Source organism: Phascolarctos cinereus, unplaced genomic scaffold (genome assembly GCF_003287225.1).
Source record: "Phascolarctos cinereus isolate Bilbo 61053 unplaced genomic scaffold, phaCin_HiC Scaffold_2;HRSCAF=192, whole genome shotgun sequence".
Classification (NCBI taxonomy): Eukaryota; Metazoa; Chordata; class Mammalia; order Diprotodontia; family Phascolarctidae; genus Phascolarctos; species Phascolarctos cinereus.
The window spans coordinates 275330691-275352475 of NW_027555625.1; the positions used below are offsets into that span (position 1 = coordinate 275330691).

The following is a 21785-nucleotide window of genomic DNA, read 5'->3' on the forward strand; positions in this document are numbered from 1 at the left end:
TAGAAAAGAGCTGCTATAACTATTTTTGTACATATAGGTCCTTTTCCTTTTTTTGTTTTTTATCTCTTTTAGGATACAAACCTACTAATGGTGTTGTAGGTTAAAGGGTATGCATGGTTTTATAGCCCTTTGGGCATAGTTCCAAATTGCTCTAAAGAATGGTGGAATCAGTTCAAAACTCCAACAACAATGCATTAATGTCTCATTTTTCCCACATTCCCTCCAACATTTCTCATTTACTTTTTCTGTCCTATTATTTAATCTAATAGGTAAGAATTAATACCTCAGAATTGTTTAAATTTTCATTTATATGTCTATAGATAGCTTTGATTACTTCATCTGAAAACTGTTTATATCTTTTGATCATTTATCAATTGAGGAATGACTATTACTTTTATAAATTTGATAGTTCTCTGTATTTTTGAGAAATGCAGCCTTTATCACAGAAACTTGCCTCAATTTTTCTTTGCACTTACTACTGCTAACTGTATTTCCCTCCATCCTATTTCACCCTTCTATTTATTCTATTCTCTAACTTTTCACTCTGTCCCACTTCAAAACTGTTTTGCCTCTGACTACCCCCTCTCCCAATCTGCCCTCCCTTTTATCTCCCCCCTTTCCCTTATCCCTTTCTCATCGTACTTTCCTATAGAATAAGATACATTTCTATACCCAATTGACTGAGTATGTTATATCCTCTTTAAGCCAATTCCGATGAGCGTAAGGTTCACTTACTCCCCCTTGCCTCCTCCCTCTTCTCCTCCATTGTATAAAGCTTTTTCTTGCCTCTTTTATGTAAGATAATTTACCTCATTCTAACTCTCTCTTCTCTTTTTCCCAGCATATTCCTTTATCACCACTTAACTTTATTTTTAGATATCATCTCTTCATATTCAATTCATATCTATGCCCTTTGTCTATATATATTCCTTCAAACTTCCCTAACAATGAGAACGTTCTTATGAGTTACAAATATCATCTTCCCATGTAGAAATGTAAACAATTTAACCTTATTAAGTCCCTTATGATTTCCCTTTCCTCTTTACCTTTTTTGCTTCTCTTGAGTCTAGTATTTGAAAGTCAAATTTTCTATTCAGTTCAGGTCTGTTCATCAAGAATAATTGAACTCCTTTATCTCATAGAATGTCCATTTTCCCCTGAAGTATTATAGTCAGTTTTACTTGGTAGGTAATTCTTGGTTGTAATCCTACTTCCTTTGTCCTCCAGAATATTCCTAGTCCTCCAATCCTTTAATGCACAAGCTGCTAAATCTTGTGTTATCTTGACTGTGGCTCCATGATACTCAAATTGTTTCTTAGAATCTCTTTCAGGAGGTGACTGGTAGATTCTTTCTATTTCTATTTTATCCTCTGGTTCTAGAATATTGGGGCAGTTTCCCTTGATTATTTTTTGAAAGATGATGTATAGGCTATCTTTTTGGTCATGGCTTTCAAGTAATCCAGTAATTTTTAAATTATCTCTCCTGGACATATTTTCCTGGTGAGCTGTTTTTTTCCAATGAGACATTTCACATTGTCTTATTTTGTTCATTATTTTGGTTTTATTGCTTCTTGATTTCTCATGAAATCATTACTTTTCATTTGCTCAGTCCTAATTTTTAGGGAATTATTTTCTTCAGTGAGCTTTTTACTTCCTTTTTCATTTTGTCAGTTAGTCTTTTTATGGAGTTTTCTTTTTATTCAGTGAATTTTTATGCCTCTTTTTCCATTTGGCTAATTCTGCTTTTTAAGGCATTCTTCTCTTCATTGACCTTTTAAAAACTTCTTTTATTGTTTGTCCTACTCTGTTTTATTAAGGTGTTAGTTTCTTCAGCAATTTTGTGCCTTCTTTTCCAAGGTGTTGACTCATTTTTCACAATTTTCTTGCATCACTCTCATTTTTCTTCCCAATTTTTCCTCTGTCTCTCTTACTTGATTTTCAAAATCCTTTTCAGCTCTTCCATGGCCTGAGACCAATACAGACTTTTCCTGGAGGCTTTGGATGTAAGAGCTTGGACTTTGTCATCTGAGTGTGTATTTTGATGTTCCTTAATACCATGATAACTTTCTATAGTCAGAATTTTTTTCAGTTGTTTGCTCATTTTCCCAGGCAGTTTTTTTGACTCTTAACTCTTTGTTAAGGTAGGGCTTTGCTTCTGGGGGTGAAGGATGTATTGCCACAAGCTTCAGGAGTTTTGTCCAGATGTTTTCAGAGACTTCCAGGGATCTGTAAATTTTCAATTTTTCCAGGGTGGTATGATCTAAGGAGAGGCGTGTTTACTACTGTATTGGCTTGTACTTTGATCTGTGAGTGACCACAAGCACTCTTTTCTGCCCTGGAACTGTGGTGAGAGTTCCCACTCCACTACAGCCACAAGCTCTTGTGTGTTAGTGCTCTTTCTTGCCCTGGGACTGCCATCCAGGACTGGGACCTGGAACTGAGTATGGACAAAGCAACAGAGTCCTGCCTCAGTGCTAGAAAAGAAACCCCTGCGATCTCCTTCTGACTAATTATTCAACCCCCTTATCATCTGTGGGCTGAGAGCTCTGGGCTGTATTCCACTTGCATTCACATGTGACACACCTTTTTCTGCTGACCTTCTAAGTTGTCTTTGGCTAGAAAATTATTTTACCCTGTCCTTTTGTGGGGTCTGCTGCTCCAGGAACTATTTCATGACATCATTTAAAGGTGTTTAGAGGAGTTTGGGGGAGAACTCAGGTGAGTCACTGCCCTTTCTCTGCCATCTTGGCTCCATTGCCAGATGTCTTGAGCTCATCATTTCTTACAACATGGCAGTATACCATCACAATCATATACCACAACTTCATCAGTCATTCCCTAGTTGATAGACATCCCTGCAATTTCCAGTTCTTTGCCATCACAAAGAAAGCTGCAATAAACATTTTAGAACATATAAGTTCTTGGGAGCAGCTAGGTGGTGCAGTAGATAGAATACTGGCCCTGAAGCAGGAGGACGTGAGTTCAAATCCCAGCATCAGACCAAACATTTGATACTTACTAGCTGTGTGACCCTGGGTAAGTCACTTAACCCCAAATGCAAAAAACCCCAAACAAACATAGAAGTTCTTTTCCTTTTTCCCCAGTCATCTTTGGAAATAGAACTAGTAGTCATATTGCTGAATCACAGAATATTGGAAATGTAATAACTCTTTGGGTGTAATTTCAGATTACTTTTCCAAATGGTTGGATCAGTCCATAATTCCACAATTCACAACAATGAATCAATGTCCCAATTTGTCAACATCCCCACTCCCCAATATTTGTCAATTTCTTCTTTAGACAATCTGGTAGGTATAAAATGATATCTCAAGGTTGATTTAATATTTTAATTTATTTTAAGAGCTTTATTATAAGATCTTAGGATTTTAACCTAGGAAAGTCCTAGGAGGTGGTCTAGTCCAACTTCTTTATTTTATAAATAAAGCCCAAAAAGGTGAAGAAAGCCGACCAAGTTCCAAGAGTTAAGAAGTTAGTACAAAGGTTGAATTTGAACTCAAGTCCTCTGATTCCAAATTTAGTTGTCATAGTGGATCAAGTACTTGGAGTCAGAAAACCACTTATAAGGACACTTCCAGCTATTGAATTCTAATTAGTTTATTACTCCAGTGCTTTTTCTATAACACTATATAGAAATACACTCTGTACCTGTATTGGTCCTTGCGGATAAGCAGACCAAAAATATACACTGAGATGGAGAAAGCCCTAAGAAGATAGGAATTACTTAACATGTAATCTTGCTGTTAAGAAATAGCATGGTATATCCTTTGAGTAAGCAAGGCTGAGTTTGAATGCTGCCCTTGACACATATTGACTATGTAAACCTGGGCAAATCACTTAAACTCTTTCTGCCCTGGACAACTAGCTACAACTATATAATTTTCATATATGAATTTCTGATAGCGATAATAGAAAGTTTCAAAATCATCCATATACAAATGAAATCACAGATCCAGAAAAAAAAAAAACAAGAAATACCAAAATGTCACTATCACTCCACAATTGAGTCCAAATTCATTTTTATCTGGCATCAAAAATCCAAGAAGCTTTGATGTATACGCATATGAGGCTGTCAGTGTACATGTGTGTGCAGATAATTCAGGTAATACAAGTTATAATTTCTTTGGCTTTAGTTGCTTATAGAGATAACTGATAGGGAAAACTTTCATTCATACTTTTCAGGGATGACTATGCTTACCCTGCTTGAAGTCAGGGAACCTTGTGAATCATTTTCTAGCTCTAAACTCCTTTACTACTAAGAATATTAGTATAAGAAATGAAAACTAGGAGGAGAACAGCAATGATTTGAGAATCAGAACAAGAGAAATCCACAGAGACCTGGCTCTGTCCATGGTTCTGACCTGACCCTACCCCCAAATATCTGTCCTCTTGAAGTATCAGTTTTTTGCTTGGCTGTGATTGGAATAACCCCTGATAGATATCAATCCACTCAATGTGAAAAACCCTGTTACATTACTGTCTTCAGTGTTTTGGGTGGGAAAAGGGAAAAAAGGTGACCTACAGGCCAGCCAGCAACTGCTGAAGCCAGAGCAATTGCATGTAAATTTTGGCTTCCAGTGGGATTTAGTAGTTAGAAGAAACAAAGAGAGAGAAACGCAGCTCAGCCATGAGCTGACATTTTCAAGGTAAGACTTTTCCAGAGTGCAATAATATGTCTACATGGCATGGGAAAGAATTCACTATATGCTTTTCTGGGAAAAGAGAAAACTTAGGGAGGAGACTGAATCATAGAATCAGAGAATTTAAGAACTGGGATAAGTTTTAGAGATCATTTAGCTCAATAACCTTCATTTTACAGATGAAGAAATTGAGACTCATATAGGAGAGGCCTCTTGCCCAAGGTCACCCAGTTAACTTTTGGTAGAACTCAAGATTCAATAGGCCATATGACTGTAACATTCAGTCAATTAAAGGAGATATCTCCTTGTCTTTCCAGTGGTTGTGCCTTCTGTTTACAGGTAAGGAATATAGCCTATTCCTAGTGATCGGTACTGCTGTGGATGTCTAATCTAAGATACCGTCTTTCTCATAGTTGTCCTAATGGAAAGTGACAGATAAGAACTCTCTTGGGCTGGCCTGGGGTGACTATAGGAAGGCTGGATTGCTTCTGTGATGTGAACTTAAGTGGTGGTATTTTCTCTGGCTTGAATTTTTCTTCAGGTCTAATTACCTCCTTTCAGGTGCCTGTAGGATTGGCAGGGATCAAATCCGTGTTACCTATTTCTAAGGAAGCAGAGCATGGTAACAACATAAAAAAGAGATATTCTTTTGGTCAAATGCACACACAGCCGCTGCTAGCTTCCATTTGATTTGGCTGGAGGATGGGGACAGGGGTAGTGAAAGGAGATCAGACTGATTCCCTTCCTATAGAACTATATTCATTTTAACTGAGCCTAACATACATCTGCTAGGAAACTACTCACTGTTCTCACTGAGTTGGGCTCTTCTTTCTTGGTGTATAGGTATGTTCTCACTTTAAGAAAATGTCTTCTTTGATACCACATGTTATAGAACCAACAAATTAAAGGCTTATTCTTTGTATTAAAAAAATATTTCTTTAAGTAATAAATTATTTTACTTAGTGTTTTCTTTTCCCCTATGTACATGTAAAAACAATTTTTAACATTTGTTTTTAAAATTTTGACTTCCAAATTCTCTCCTTTCCTTCCTCCACACCACACGTCATTGAGAAGGCAAGCAGTGCAATATAGGTTATACATGTGCAGTCATGCAAAAAAAATTTCCATAATTGTCATGTTATGAAACAAAGCAGAGATAAAAAAAATCAAAAAAAAAGTTTAAAAAAGTATGCTTCAATCTGTATTCAAACACCATCAGTTCTTTCTCTGGGAAGGGATAAGATTTTCCATCATAAGTCCTTCAAAGTTGTCTCGGTTCATTATATCGCTGGGAATAGCTAAATCATTCACAGGTGATCATCTTACAACATTGCTGTTACTTTGTACACAGTATATTTCAGTTTGCATCAACTCATTTAAGTCTTTCCAGGTTTTTCTAAGAGCATCTGGCTTATCATTTTTTACAGGACAATAGTATTCCATCACAATCATACACCACAATTTGTTCAGGCATTACCCAGTTGATGAGCAACCCCTCAAGTTCTAATTCTTTGCCACCAGAAAAGAATTGCTATAAATATGTTTGTACATATAAGTACTTTTAATTTTTTTCAATCTCTTTTGGGATGCAGACCTAGTAGTGGTATTGTGGGTTAAAGGGCATGCATGGCTTTAATAGCCCTTTGGGTATAGTTCCAAATTGTTCTAAAGAGTGGTCGAATCAGTTAATAACTCCAACAACAGTGCATTAATGTCTCATTTTCCCCACATCCCTCCAACATTTGTCAGTTACCTTTTCTGTTCTATTAGCCAATCTAAAAATATAAAATAGTACCTCAGAATTGTTTTAATTTGCATTTCTCCAATCAACAGTGAGAGTATTTTTTCATATGTCTATAGATAGCTTTGATTACTTCATCTGGAAACTGTTCATATCTTTTGATCATTTATCAATTGGGAAATGACTATTATGTGAATTTGACTCAGTTTTCTATGTTAGAGAAATGACTTATTTATCAGAAAAACTTACTTTAATTTTTTTCACAATTACTATTGCTAACTGTATTTCCCTCCATCCTATGACCCACATTTGTTCTATTCACTCTCTCCTTTCATCTTGTTGTTCCTCAAAGGTGTTTTGTTTCTGACTACTCCACCCCCCAATCTGTACTCATTTCTATCACCCATCCACCTTCTCTTATCTCCTTCCCCTCTTACTTTCCTATAGGGTAAGATACATTTCTTTACCCAATTGAATGTGTGTCTTATTCACTCTTTGAGCCAACTGTGATCAGAGTAAGGTTCAGTCACTTCCCCTAATGTCCTCCCTCTTTTCTTCCACTGTAAAAGCTTTTTCTTGCCTCTTTCATGTGAAATAATTTACCACATTCTACCTCTCCTTTTCTTTTGTTCCCAGTACATTCCTCTCTCATCACTTAACTTTATTTTTTACATATCATCCCTTTATATTCAACTCCCAACTATATATATTCTACATATATTCCTTCTAACTACCCTAATAATAAGAAAGGTCTTATGAGCTACAAAACTGTCTTTACATGTGGGGGTGTAAACAGTTCAACCTTTTAAAGTCCCTTATGATTTCCCTTTCCTGTTTGCCTTTTTATCCTTCTCTTGTGTCTTGTATTTGAAAGTCAAATTTTCTGTTCAGCTCTGGTCTTTTTATCAAGAATGCTTAAAAGTCCTCTATCCTATGGAATATCCCTTTTTTCCCCTAAAAGATTATACTCAGTTTTTCTGGGTTAGGGATTCTTGGTTTTGGCCTCAAGAATGTCATATTCATAGCCCTCCAGTCTTTTAAGGTAGAAGCTTCTAAATCTTGTGTTATCCTGACTGTGGCTCCACCATGCTTGAATTGTTTCTTTTTGGCTGCTTGCAATATTTTCTCCTTCACTTGGAACTCTGGAATTTGGCTATAATATTCCCAGAAGTTTTTTATTTTAGGACTTCTTTCAGGAAGTAATGGGTGGATTCTTTCAATCTATATTTTACCTCCTAGTTCTAGCATATCAGTGCAGTTGTCTTTGATAATTTCTTGAAAGATGATGTCTAGGCTTCTTTTTTTTTCTTTTGATGAGGATTTTCAAGAAGTCCAATAACTTTTAAATTATCTCTCATGGATCTATTTTTCAGGAGAGTTGTTTTTCCAATCAGATATTTCACACTGTTTTCTATTTTTTCATTCTTTTGGTTTTGTTTTATTGTTTCTTGATTTCTCATATAGTTATTACCTTCCATTAACTCAGTTCTTATTTTTAGGGAACTATTTGTTGTTTTCCATTTGGAAAATTCTGCTTTTTAAGGCATTCTTCTCATTGGCTTTTTGGACTTCTTTTACCATTTGGCCTAGTCTGTATTTTAAGATGTTATTTTCTTCAGTAATTTTTATGTCTCTTTTACCAAGTTGTAGATGTATTTTTCATTATTTTCTTGCATCACTCTCATTTCAATTCCAATTTTTCCTCTACTTCTCTTATTCTATTTTCATCTCTTCCATTTGATTTGGTCTCTTCCATGGCCTGAGGGCAATTCATATTTTTCTTGGAGACTTTGGATGTAGTTGTGACTTTGTTATCTGCTCCTGAGTGTGTGTTTTAGTCTTCCTTGTAACCATAGCAATTTTCTTTTTTTCCCCTTTTTTATTATTAATTTATTTTTAGTTTTCAACATTCACTTCTACAAGATTTTGAGTTCCAAATTTTCTCCCCATCTTAACCCTCCTCCAACTATGTACATTCTGAATACCCCTTCCCCTAATCTGCCATCCCTTCTAATATCCCCCTTATATTATCCCCTTCCCCATCTATTTTCCTGTAGTGCAGGATATATTTCTATACCTCATTACCTGTATATCTTATTACCCAGTTGCATGTAAAAGCAATTTTTATCATTGTTTTTAAAATTTTAGGTTCCAAATTCTTTCCCTTCCTCACTCCTTACCCACCCTCATTGAGAAGGCAAGCAACTCAATACAGGTTATACGTGTGTAGTCATACAAAACACTTCTGTAGTAGTCATGTCATGAAAAACTATATTTCTCTTCGTCCTTTCCTGCCCCCCTTTTATTTGATTCTATTTTGTCCTTCTCACTCTTCAGAAGTGTTTGTTCTGATTACTCTCTCCCTGAATCTGCCCTCCTTTCTATCATTCCCATCTCTCTTTGCCCCTTTCCTCATATTTTCCTGTAGTGTAAGACAGATTTACTTACCCAATTGAGTGTGTATGTTATTCCCTCCTTAAGCCAAATCCAATGAGAATAAGATTCACTCATTCCCTCTCACCTTCTCCCACTTCCTGTCCACTGTAAAAGCTGTTTTGTGCCTGTTTGGAGTGAGATAATTTATCCTATTCTATCTCTCCCTTTCTCCTTCTCCTAGTATAATCTTCTCTAACCCCTTAATTTTATTATTTAGATATCACCACTTCATCTTCAACTCACCCTGTGCCCGCCCTCTGTCTCTCTCTCTCTCTCTCTCTCTCTCTCTCTCTCTCTCTCTCTCTCTCTCTCTCTCTCTATATATATATATATATATATATATATATATATATATATATATATATATATATATATATATACATATATATACATATGTATATATAAAATATATATACACACATACATATATATACATATCTATACCTATCTATCTGTGTATGTGTGTGTATACATACACACACACACATACACACACACACACACACACACACACACACACACACACATATATATATATATATATTATTTTTCCCTGCAATTACCCTAATACTGACAAAGGTCTCATGAGTTACAAATATCATCTTTACATGTAGGAACGTAAAGAATTCAACTTTAATAAGTCCCTTCTGATTTCTCTTTCCTGTTTACCTTTTCATGCTTCTCTTGAGTCTTGTATTTGAAAGCTGAATTTTCTATTCAGTTCTGGTCTTTTCATCAAGAATGCTTGAAAGTCCTCTATTTCACTGAATATCCATTTTTTCCCCTGAAGGATTATACTCAATTTTGCTGGGTAAGTGATTGTAATCTTATCTTGGTTGTAATCCTATCTCCTTTGGCATCTGGAATATCATATTCCAAGATCTCTAATCCTTTAATATAGAAGCCTCTAAATCTTGTGTTATCCTGACTCCACCATGCTTGAATTGTTTCTTTCTGACTCTTTGCAACATTTTGTCCTTCACCTGGGAATTCTGGAATTTGGCCATAATATTCCTATGAGTTTTCCTTTGAGGATCTTTTTTAGATAATAGGTGGATCCTTTCCATTTCTATTTTACCCTCTGGTTCTAGAATATCAGGGCAGTTTTCCTTGATAATTTCTTGAACGATGAGGACTAGGCTCTTTTTTTTTTTATCATGGCTTTCAGGTAGTCCAATAACTTTTAAATTATCTCTCTTGGATCTATTTTCCAGGTCTGTTGTTTTTTTTTCAATGAGATATTTCACATTGGCTTCTATTTTTTCATTCTTTTGGTTTTGTTTTACAGTGCCTTGATTTCTCATAAAGTCATTAGCTTCAATTTGCTCCATTCTAATTCTTAAGGAAGTATTTTCTTCAGTGAGCTTTTGGACTTCCTTTTCCAGTTGGCCAATTCTACTTCTTAGGGCATTCTTCTACTCAGTGGCTTTTTGGACCTCTTGCCATTTGGGTTAATCTGTTTTTTAAGGTGTTATTTTCTTCAGTATTTTTTTGGGTCTCCTTTAGCAAGCTGTTGACTTATTTTTCATGATTTTCTTGCATCACTCTCATTTCTCTTCCCAGGTTTTCCTCTATTTCTCTTATTTGCTTCTCTATATCCTTTATGAGCTCTTCCATGGCCTGGGACCAATTCATATTTTTCTTGGAGGCTTTGGTTATAAGAGCTTTGACTTTGTTGTCTTCTTCTGGTTGTATGTTTTCACCTTCTTTGTCACTAAAGTAAGATTCTATGGTCTGAGGCATTTTTTTGTGCTCTTTGTTCATGATCCCAGCCAATTACTTGAATTTTAAACTCTTTGTTAAAGTAGAGATCTGCTTCCAATATGGAGAACGTGCTGTCCCAAATTTCAGGGGCCTTGTGCAGCTATTTTCAGAGATACTTCTAGAGATCTATCAATTTTCAGTTCTTCCAAGGTAGTATGATCAAAGGCAAGGTGTTTGCTCCTTTCCTGGCCGATGCTGTGGTCTATGAGTGACCACAAGCATTCTTTTCTGCCTTGGAACTGTGAGGATGATTCTCTCTGCACTGCCACCACAAGCTCTACCACACCAGCTCTCCTTCTTGCCCTAGGACTACCACTCAGACATGTGACCCAGATCCAAGCTTGGGCAAAGCAAGAGAATCCTGCCTCAGCACCAGCAAAGAGATCCCTGCAGTCCCCCTCTGATCAACCTCTCGATTTCCCCTTAGTCTGTAGGCCAAGAGCTCCAGAAGAACCACCACCCCAGGGCTGCACTGGGACTGGAGCTGGGACCAAGCTTCTCTCTCACCATGGTCACAGACCTTTCCTACTGATCTTCTAAGTTGTCTTTGGCATTTGTTTGAGAAGTCTGAAAACTACCACAGCTGTGTATAATTCAGTCCCCTGAGGCCTATTCCAGGTTCTCTAAGGCTTAGTCTTTGCCTGCATGCCCACAGTGAACTGTGTTCCTCTCACAGTCCAGTGCCACAGGCCTTTCCAATCAACCATCCAGGTTGTCTTAGGCAGAAAATTTGTTTCGCTCTGTCTTTCTGTGGATTCTATTGTTCTAGAATTTAAGAGCCATTTTTATAGGTATGTGGAAAGGAGAGAGCTCAAGCAAATCACTGCTTTTACTCTGCCTTCTTGGCTCTGCCCCCCTCATAATAACTTTCTATAATCAGAGGTTTCTTTTCTGTTGTTTGATCATTTCCTCAGCCTATTTTTTGACTTTTAACTCTTTGTTAAGGTAGGGCTCTGCTTCCAGGGTGGAGGGCACACTATCCCAAACTTCAGGTGTCTCTTGCAGTTGTTTTCAGAATACTTCTAGGAACCTGTAAGTTTTCAGTTCTTCCAAGGTGGTATGATCTAAGGAGAGGTGTGTTTACTACTCTCCTGGCCTGTGAGTGACCACAATCTCTTTTCTGCCCTGAAACTGTGATGAAAGTCTCCCCTGCACTGTGGCCATAAGCTCTCCCATGCTGGTACTCCTCCTTGCCCTGGGACTCCCACCTAGGCCTGCAACTTGGATCTGGGCATCAGCAAAGCAAGAGTTCTGCTTCAGTACTAGTGCAAAAAAGCAAAACAAAACAAAACTAATCTTTTTCTCACCAGTTGTTGGATACCCATTACATCTATGGGATTACAGCTCTGGAAGCAGCCACTGCTAGTGCTGATTCAGTGTCTCCCAAGGCTTGCTCCTAGTTTGCCATGTATGGGGCTTTGCTTCAACACCCTGCACTAAACTGTGCTCTATTCTCATTCATGTCTGACAGAGCTTTCCTGCTGACCTTCTAAGTTGTCTTTGAGATCTATTGTCTGAGAGGTACGGAAACCACCACTGCCACCAGTGATTCAGTTGCCCTGAGTCTTGCTCTTGATTTGCTGAGTCAGGTCTGGACTAGCATGGCCTATGGGGAATGGTGCTCCTCTCTTATCCTGGTTCAACAGACCTTTCCTGCCAACCTTCCAAATTGTATTTGGCTGGAAATTTGTTCCACTCTATCTTTTTGTGGATTCTGCCACTCTAGAATTTGTTTAGGTTCATTTTTAAAGGGATTTGGAAGGATTAGAGGAGAGCTCAGGCAAGTCCCTGCCTTTACTACACCATCTTGGCTCTGCCTCTTTCAAGTGGTGAATTCTGATAGAGACTGTTAAAACCTAAGAAGCAGAAGGGACAACCAGAGGCCAACTAATTTAACTTTTACCTTTATAGTAATCCTGTCTACACCATTACTAATAAACAGTTTATTCAGTCTTTACTTGAAGACCTCCAGGGAAAGGAAATCTACTATGAGCTGGAGCATCCAATTGCAATTTTAGATGGCTCTGACATTTAGGAAATTTTTCTTATAGAGAATACAAATATAACTTTCTGCAACCTCCACCCATTGCTCCTAGTTCTACACTCTAGAACCAAGTAGAGTGCTGAATCCATCTTACACGTGTGATCCCTTCAAATATGTAAAGACATATATCATGGCTTCTTTTCTCTGGCCTAAATATTCCTTACTCTTCTAACTAGTTCTTGTATGACATGATCTTGAAGACCTTCAGCATTCTGATTGTCTTCCTGTGGATATTGTCCAGCTTGTCAATGACCATTCTAAAACATGGTATGCAGAACTGAAAACAGTATGCCTGATGTGACCTGACCAGGGCATAATAAAATAGAATATTTACCTCTTGTGTTGTAAACATTATGTCTCTCCATATAGCATAAGATTACAGCAGCTGTTTTGGCCACCAGTTATTCACAAAAAACAAAACAAAACAAAACAAAACAGGTGTTTTTTAGGTAAACTGCTGCCCATAAAAATATCCTTTCTTCCTACTTACAAAGTTGTTAAAAAAAATACAAGTGCAAGACTTTACATGGCTCTCTTAAATTCTGTCATTCTCAAACATCTTCTGCCTAGATCCTATCTTTGGCATTTGATGAGTTAGCTGGATCTCCCAGCTTTGTGTCCCTGTAAATTTTATGCCCTTATCCAAGTTTATTAATGTACCATAGTTCAGTGCCAAGGACTCCTCTTAAACTAGAGACATCCCTCCAGTTGATAGTCACCCATTAATGACTACTTTTTAGGTCCATTCAAATAGTTCTGAATCTACACAACTGTATTATTATCTGACCTATATTTCTTATACACAAAAAATCACTAGAGTCCTTATCAAATGCTTCACTAAAATCAAAGCAAAAATATATTTACAATATTCCCATGATATTTCAGCATTTCAACTCTGTCAAAAAGATATAGATCAGTTCAGTATCACTTTTTACTTAATGAAGCCATTCCGGCTCTTTATAATTACTACTTTCCTTTTCACTTGTTAATTAGCCACCTCTTTTATAGCATAGTATAGAATTTTTGAAGAAACTTAAATCAAATTCATTAGCATGTAGTTTGTAGACTCCATTCTCTTCCTCTTTTTTGAAAATTGGGGCAGCATCTCCCCTTCTCCAAAGTTACAAAACCCCTCTTATTCTCCATGATCTTCCAAAGCCATAGGAAACAGCCAATGCAAAAGCACAGAGTTGGAAAACTGAATGTCATGTGTGAGGAATGGGAAAGAGGCCAATATAGCTGGATCAGAGTATGTAGAATATAGGAAAGTATAAGAAGACTGGAAAGATAAGAAGGACTTGAATTCTAATCCATAGTATCTCTATAACTTTGCGTAAGACATTCAGTTTCTTTGAGCTAAGTTTCCTCATCCATCAAATGGACATGATACTGACTTCCCTATCTATTTTGCTGACGTGTTTCCAGACAAATGAGCCAATTTAAATGAAGACAGTATGAAAACCATAATATGATTTAAAAAATAAGGTTGATGATGGTAGGAAAAATGAAGTTGTTTTAAACATAATTTAATAGGAGTAGTGCTGTGTAGAGGAGAAGGGAATAGACTAAAAATCAGCTCAGTTAATCTTGTGACCCAAGTAAATCTATTCCCCTCCGTCAGTGTTAGTTTTCTGATTTGAAAAATGATGGAGTAAGGACTCAGATGATCTTTTACTTTCAGCTTGAAAAAGAAAAACAAAAAATACTTTGATGTTCCAGTAGATCTATGATCAAATTTGTATGGGCCTTCCTTCTATGAACAGAGATCACAATCTGTTCATACAGCTGAAACCCATGTAATTCTTTTTCATGTTCTTCTATAAATCTAACACAGAGAATATACTCAATGGAGAAGGCCTTTCTCTAGATCTTGTTCTGATGTAATACTGTGTGACCAGCTACATGACCAGCATTTTTCTGGTCATATATGTCCTCAATGATTTCTTTGGTAATACAATCTTTCATTTTTTTTTTACTTTTTTTTTTGGCTAGGCAATGGGGTTAAGTGACTTGCCCGGGGTTAAGTGACTTGCCCAGGGTCACACAGCTGGTAAGTATTATGTATCTGAGGCCAGATTTGAACTCAGGTCCTCCTGAATCCAGGGCTGGTGCTCTATCCACTGCGCCACCTAGCTGCCCCAATGCAATCTCTTATATAAGTCATCCATCATTGGTAATATGCTGCAGCCTACTTAGGATACCCATTTTTTTTTATTTTTCTGAGATCCTGGCATTCCAATATTCATAAGCAAATTACTATGATCAAATACTGAAAAATACTTGACACTGGAGATAGAGACACTTAAAACACTATTTTTTTAATAGCAGAACAGAATTGTAAACAAAGTGGATGCCTATTGTTTGGGACATGATTACACATGTATTGATGCATAAATGTAATAGAAAGGCATTATGTGATGAAATAAATTATGAATGTGATTACTGCAGTAAGGGAAGATATATGAACTGGTGCAAAGTAAAGTAAGAACAACCAGGAAAACATATACACAATGACTAAATCAATGGGGAAAAAAGAACAATGACAGAAAAACAATTGAAATTTAATGCTGCAAATTATAATGGCCAAGTTCAATCACAAAGAAGATTTGAGAAGGTACCCCCTATTCTTGTCAGAGGTGAAGCACTGTACTGCCTATAACGTCAAATTCTTTCAATTTGTTGGCTAGTTTTGATGAGCTGATTTTTTCTCCTTTTTATTCTTTATTATAAGGAATAGCTCTAAAAGAGGAGGCAAGAATACATTAGGAAGCATAGGTGACATAAAAATCAAATATATTAATGAAATGATTTGTTAAGCTGAAAGAATTAAGAAACACTGAAGTACAATCATAAAAGAAGAAAAAAATATAGATGGCATAGAAGATATCCTTTATTGTTCTATCTTCATTTCCTTCATGGAAACCAGGTTTTAAAGTAAATCTTGGGCAGACATGGTAATTCATATCATATTAGAACAACCCATGACATAGAGAAGAAATCACTTGAAACAGTCTTTATTTACATTAAAGCACATAGATTGAGGAAAGGAGGCAGACATCTCAGAAGAGGCTGCATTCACCAGAGCTTTCAACATCTTAAGCATATACAACAACAGCATACACCACACACACCAAAGTTTTGTAAGAACAGGGTCAGTCAAGCCCATTATTTGCATTCATATGTAGATATTTTACTCTCAGATTCCTTAACAAAAAAAAAAATTGGAACATGGGGTTAATTGAATTCTTTTTCTTCTTTCTCTTTCTTTCTTTCTCTCCCTCTCTTCTCTCTCTCTCTCTCTCTCTCTCTCTCTCTCTCTCTCTCTCTGTCTCTCTCTCATTAAACAACTGCAAAAGGAAAATGCTAGAATGGTGGATTTAAGTCTTGGGTACAGCTTGGAGAAATCAAATCTCTTTGCTCAATATATTTATAATCACTTTGGAGACAATTGGAGTGACAAATGGGGCACCTTTATCTTGAATTTAGCATGAAGTATGCCACTCCTTCTAAAAGTTATCTAAGAGAATTGACCTGGGAGTGACTTCTTTCCTATGAAATAACCTCTTTGGTAGATTTCTTCAGTTCCTGATTACTCAAGCTAGATACGTACACTGATTTCTTGAGAAGAGAAAACACAGAGCGAGCCCAGGAGGTCTCTTTGAGAGGTTAAGGCATCAATGGGACTATAGAATATGGTGTATCTGGCTTTAGTTGGCAATACTCCATTCTTCTTGATCACATGTTTTTTAATTGGAAGGCTTACAGATTTTACAATAGGTTCATGGTGTAGAGATGGCCTCTGTGAGACCAAATGATTGTCTAATAGCTAATTTTCTGATTTTAAAAGCATTTGTCCCTTTACAACAACAACAAAAAAAAATGGAGGCAATGGAGAAGGGCCTGCAAAAATATCAAAAGTGCAATATACAATAGGCAGAGGTACCCATATTACAGGGAACCTTTATTATAAAAAGGCAGTAAAAACTAAGTAGAATATTACTTATGTAAACAAAGAAACTCCTCTCTACAAAGCTTCTGAGTGTAAGGCAAACCCTGAAAGATTACTGCAAACCCAGTTACTGTATACCCTCATCAGTGACCACAAATCCACCAGTGTGGAATGATTTCCACTGGTCAAAGAGAGATTACTCATCTATCTATACTGGAGATACAAGTCACCTCCCAGGTAAGTGATCTAGCCTTGGAGAGTTCATTTTCTAGAGATGACTTGGCATGATAGAACTTCTAAGCTAGGACTACTTCTTTTCTTTGTTTAAACCATCTAGAGACTGAAGAATTACAGATGGCTACAGAAAAATAAAAGGCTTTCTTTTAACTAATCTGCCCCCCCTTCTTCTATCAGATATTATACATCCATTGAGGTTTTGTTCTCATCCATTCCTCCAAATGTCCTTTCCTTTTCATGTCCCACTCTCCGAAGAGTGATTACTGTAATCAAAGCAAAGCAGCTGAATAAATCCCCTTTGGCAAGCAACTAGACAAAAATAAATGATGCCCTCACTCCTCTTCCGTTTCACTACTTTGTTTTGCCTTTTTTTTTTCTCACAGGTAAGACATCTTGGCCATTTGAATGCAACAGCTCTTGAATCATAACACTGAAGATCTCTAGCTTCCCATACTAATAACCAGCTGAGGGAAGGAAGAGTAAGTGGTATTCTAAGAGTTACTGTGATTTTGACTTTTCATACCACTTTCAGCATAAATCTTAATTACAAAGTCTTACTACTCAGCTACCATAATGGTGTCACATACTCCCGTTGACACTGCTTGCCCTTACCTTTAACTATGGATATAGATTTCCAAACCATGGCTAAACTCTAAGGGTTCAGTCTTTGAGCCATTCTTGACATCTACCTTAAGGAACTGAAGAAATAAATAATCCTTCTCTGCTTCAACTCCTGTCTTCTAGGAATATCCTATGAACTTTATTTTGTAACTGAAAAACTCTACCCCTGAAACTCAAGTTACTTTCATGAGGAGGCACTGTGATTTAGTGGTATTAATTGAGGCACTACAAATGATAGGTCCATAATGAATTCCTTGGGAGACATACTTTGAATCTCTAGAGAATGGTATCTGATTTCCCCTAAAACCCTTTGTTGATGCCCCTGTCAAGAAAGAATCCTAGGATTGATTGGCCTCAGTGTTTACCTAGGAAAGCAATTCTTATGTTCATAGGTGTAGGTTGTCCCTGCCAGCTAACCATGGCATTCATGATGCGTGCCTATGTCTTTAGTGAATGAACCAATTCTCCACCTTTTAAGCTGACTGGAAGCAACCAAGGGAATATGGAACACCTCTCCACCAGATCAGTATGACCGTGACCCAGGCTGGGGAATTAAATTTCTGAATGTTCAAACAAAAGCTATATATTTTGTTTCCTTTAATATATTTTAGCATAAAAACAAAAATGAAAAAAAAATTCATAATCCAGAAAGTTATTCACTTCCTGTGCTGACTACCATATCTATTGTCATCATTATCATTTGGGAACAGAGTTGCCTGGGCTCCCACTTATAGTAATTCAAATGTTCAGGAAAACATTTCAAGGTTCTGTTGTGATTCTTTTTTTTTTTTCCTTTTGTTTTGTAGTGGGAAGTCCCCAATAGAGCAGGAATATGATGTTACTAATCTGTAGGACTTCTGGTGGCAGAAAACTGAAGGCCACATTTCAGGCCTTTGGATTTTCCAAAAGGCTATTTCCCCATTTTTTCTCTTGTTTCCCCATTAGATACTGCATAATCCTTAGTGTATGTGTGTGGAGTGAGGAGACTGCAAATATATGTACAGCTATCAATCTAAAATTTGGGGGAGATTTGTGAGAAAAGAGACCTAGACTTGGGGTAGGACATCAAGGAAAGAAGATCCAGGAATGTAAACCACTTAGGTCATGACTTCTGCCTGAAGTTTTCAAAGGATAGATAGCCTACAGATGTGGGGAAAGGAGTGACTTTCCAAGGCTGCATAACAGCAACATTGCATGATGATGAGAACCTGAGTCCTTATTCTCAGTAAGTATGCAACTGAGCTGAACTGTGAACCAGAAACAAACAGCCAGCATTAATTTGGCCAAACTGCAAACCAAATTCAAGTCGTAATATTGTTTCCCTAATTTTTTAAGAGTAAATGTGAACCAGTTCAAACTGACATTACCTAAAACTATTGAACTGGAATATCCAATTAAAGTACTCTGCAGCCTGAACCTGACCTAAATTGATACATCTTTTAGGTCAGTTGGCTAATTCCCTACCGACTCATTTTTTTTGAGAGGCAGTGTTTTAAGATGTAAAGCATGCTGACTTGGGAGCTGGCAGATGTGAATTTGAATTCCAATTCTGACTCTTAGTAGCTATATGATCACAGGCAAATCATTATGCTTTACTGTCTGAGCCTTACTTTCCTCATCTGCAAAATTGGGATAAAGATACTGACACTGCTGACCTAATAGAATTGTTATGAGGAAAGAGATTTCTGATTTTCAGAGTCCTACAGAAATGAAAAATCTTTTTATTTAATGTAATTTCCCACTACATGCACGCTTTCCCTCTTAACTTCTGGGAAATGGCCAGCACATCTATCTTCACTAATACAATGTTAAGGGGAGACCTTTGAGATGGGAATCCCAAAGATGGAAACCCATATTATAACACAGAGTGGATTACATCTGAATCCTTTATAGACTTAAAAACAAATAAATATAATCAAATGGTAAAGCTGTATTTTGGCACTAGGCAAAGAAGCTAAGTCCTAAGCTCTCTTTCTCATTCCCCTAAAAGTCAAAGTCAACTAGGTCAATCCCAAAGACTATGAATGAGTTTTCCTACATCTCAGCTGAACAGAATAAGAACAGCACCATACATCTCTATGATTGTTAACTAGATGCAGCCATTTCTCAGTTACCCACTTACTTGTGGTAGCTCTACTTGTGAGCTCCCCATGCTGTATCTTTAATCCAGAGTAGCTAATCCTTGCCCCTTAGAAGGCTCCTACTTCACCCTCCCACCACTCATAGGGGTGGACTCAAGTAACCAAAAATTCCATTAAAAAGAAGCCTGAATGCCAACAAATTGTGAAGGTAGAGTTGTTAATGAAAAACAAAACAAAACAAAACAAACAACAAGCTTACTGGTTATCCCAAGGACAAATGGAATCATTTTTGGATTATCCAGGCCACTGTTCCTTTCAATGAACACAGAATTCAAGAGCTGACTATAGTTATTTGATGAGAAAGGGCAGAAAGGGAGGCCTCATTGCATTCCACAGCAAAGCTGGGGATCTGGTTTCTTTGGATCAGAATAAAACCACCATCTTAAAGAATTACAGGTTTCATACATATATAGCTATGGACTAAGATTTTTTTTTCTTTTTGGAAGAAATACCAGAAAACACGGTGAAGAAGATATGCCTCTGAAACGTTTAAGCTGCTGGAAGTCTCCGAGTGCTGCACCAGTATTCATTAAATAACAACCCGGAGGAATACCTCCAGCATCCCCTATGCAGAATTGATGGAAATATATGCACAAGAATTCCCCAAGATAGGAAAATGTGTGGAGGGGTTACAATCTGCACCAGAGGAGGGAGCACCCACAGCAATGAATCATGGATCCACTGAAGTATTGATGCCAACTGAACAAGGCAAGTGAACCTATCTCACATGATAAATAAAACTCTCCTAATAATTAGTTTCAGATAAGCACCTTCCACTACTAAAAAAAATACATCAGAGAATAACTTATAGCATCATCTGTGGCTCCCTAAATTATAATTCCAAACCCATCCATCTCATTACAACTTAAATGGAACAGAAATGACCCAGCTCTCCCATTCTCCTTCTCTGGAAAACAAAAGTATTAGCCAAGGGCAGCACTGAGAATAATAACAAAGTATCAGTTCATACCATATAATTCAGAAGGATACAGAATTAGTCCAGTAAGACATTAGGAATAGCAGCAAGCTTCTAAACATCTTTCTCCAGTGACTTGTCCCTGCAGCCTGATCTCAAAGAGAATATGGCAACCAAATGACTAAATAAGAGTTTACCAGCAGTAGCCATAGACAATTATCTTATCTTGACTATTTCCTAGGTAACAGAGGCTTTGAGTGAAGGTACACAAGTCTCTCCAGTTCCCTTCACATCCCATATCTCCCCTAAGCCTTAGCAAATCTACTTCAGGAACTAGTCCATAAAACTAATGGTTCAAAGGAAAACAAAGACCAGATTCATTGAATTCATTTGTAACTGAGTGAAGGAAAAGAAATTTTTAGATAAATTCTCTTCCCTTAAGACAATCCATGGGTCAACTCAAGAGTGATGGGTGAAGTACAATCCAGAGGGCTTCAACCTTGACATTGTCACTAATCTCCTTTGAACGCATCACAAAAGACAGGGTTCCTCCTCAGGTGAGTGCAGTCAGATCGCTAGCCAGTGCTGGAGCTGAAAAAGAAAAGATTCTTGAAGAATTGAGGCCTACATGAATTTGAAGGACTTTAATTCTTTAGGTACTGGCTATTGTGCAATCAGGAAAACTAAGAAAGAAGCTAAAGGTAACAGAATCCCCCAAAGAGTCAATTTCATGGCATCTTTGAGACAGTGGGAATTACAGTTTCCTTCAGTACACTTGAGTGTCTACCAGTGTCTGAATTTGGGCCTACACAGTGACTTTATGTCTGTTATATGAGTATCAGCCTAGCTCAGTGTAGAGACACTCATTACTAAAAAGTGGGCCTTGAGGGAATGATTTTTTTTGTTCTTTTTCCTACTCAGAGTTACTTGCAAAGTAACTGCTAGGCAGGGAGGAGTAGTGATCTTCATCAATGGATGGACTACTCCACTGATGAAATCACTAGATCCTTGAATAAACAAAATCTGACATCAATGGGCTACCACAAAAGTCAGATATGTCTGGAACATGCCCATATTCTTTAAGGATAATGATCAATGAGATGGAGGGCTATGATGTCCTCCCACAATTCTGTTCGTAGTAACTCTGAAACAGAACACTGCCCTGGAGCAGAGTCAGGGTGGGGATTTTCAAAGCTGTATGTGCCAAATGGTTAGAAAGAGAAGGGATTTTAAATTTAGAGGTAGAAAGGGAATCTTAGAGGTCATCACATCTTACAC

At 37.2% G+C, this 21785-nt stretch overlaps 1 protein-coding gene across 1 annotated transcript in view; it reads right to left on the bottom strand.

Moving 5' to 3' along the window:
- Window positions 1-14936: 14936 nt before the first annotated feature.
- Window positions 14937-21785, bottom strand: part of SLC6A2 (solute carrier family 6 member 2) — a 69850-nt gene continuing 63001 nt past the window's right edge. The window contains exon 14 of the mRNA XM_020985198.2: window positions 14937-21098. Coding sequence (XP_020840857.1) covers window positions 21075-21098 — 24 coding nt within the window. The 3' untranslated portion in view covers window positions 14937-21074. The remainder of the gene's footprint in view (window positions 21099-21785) is intronic.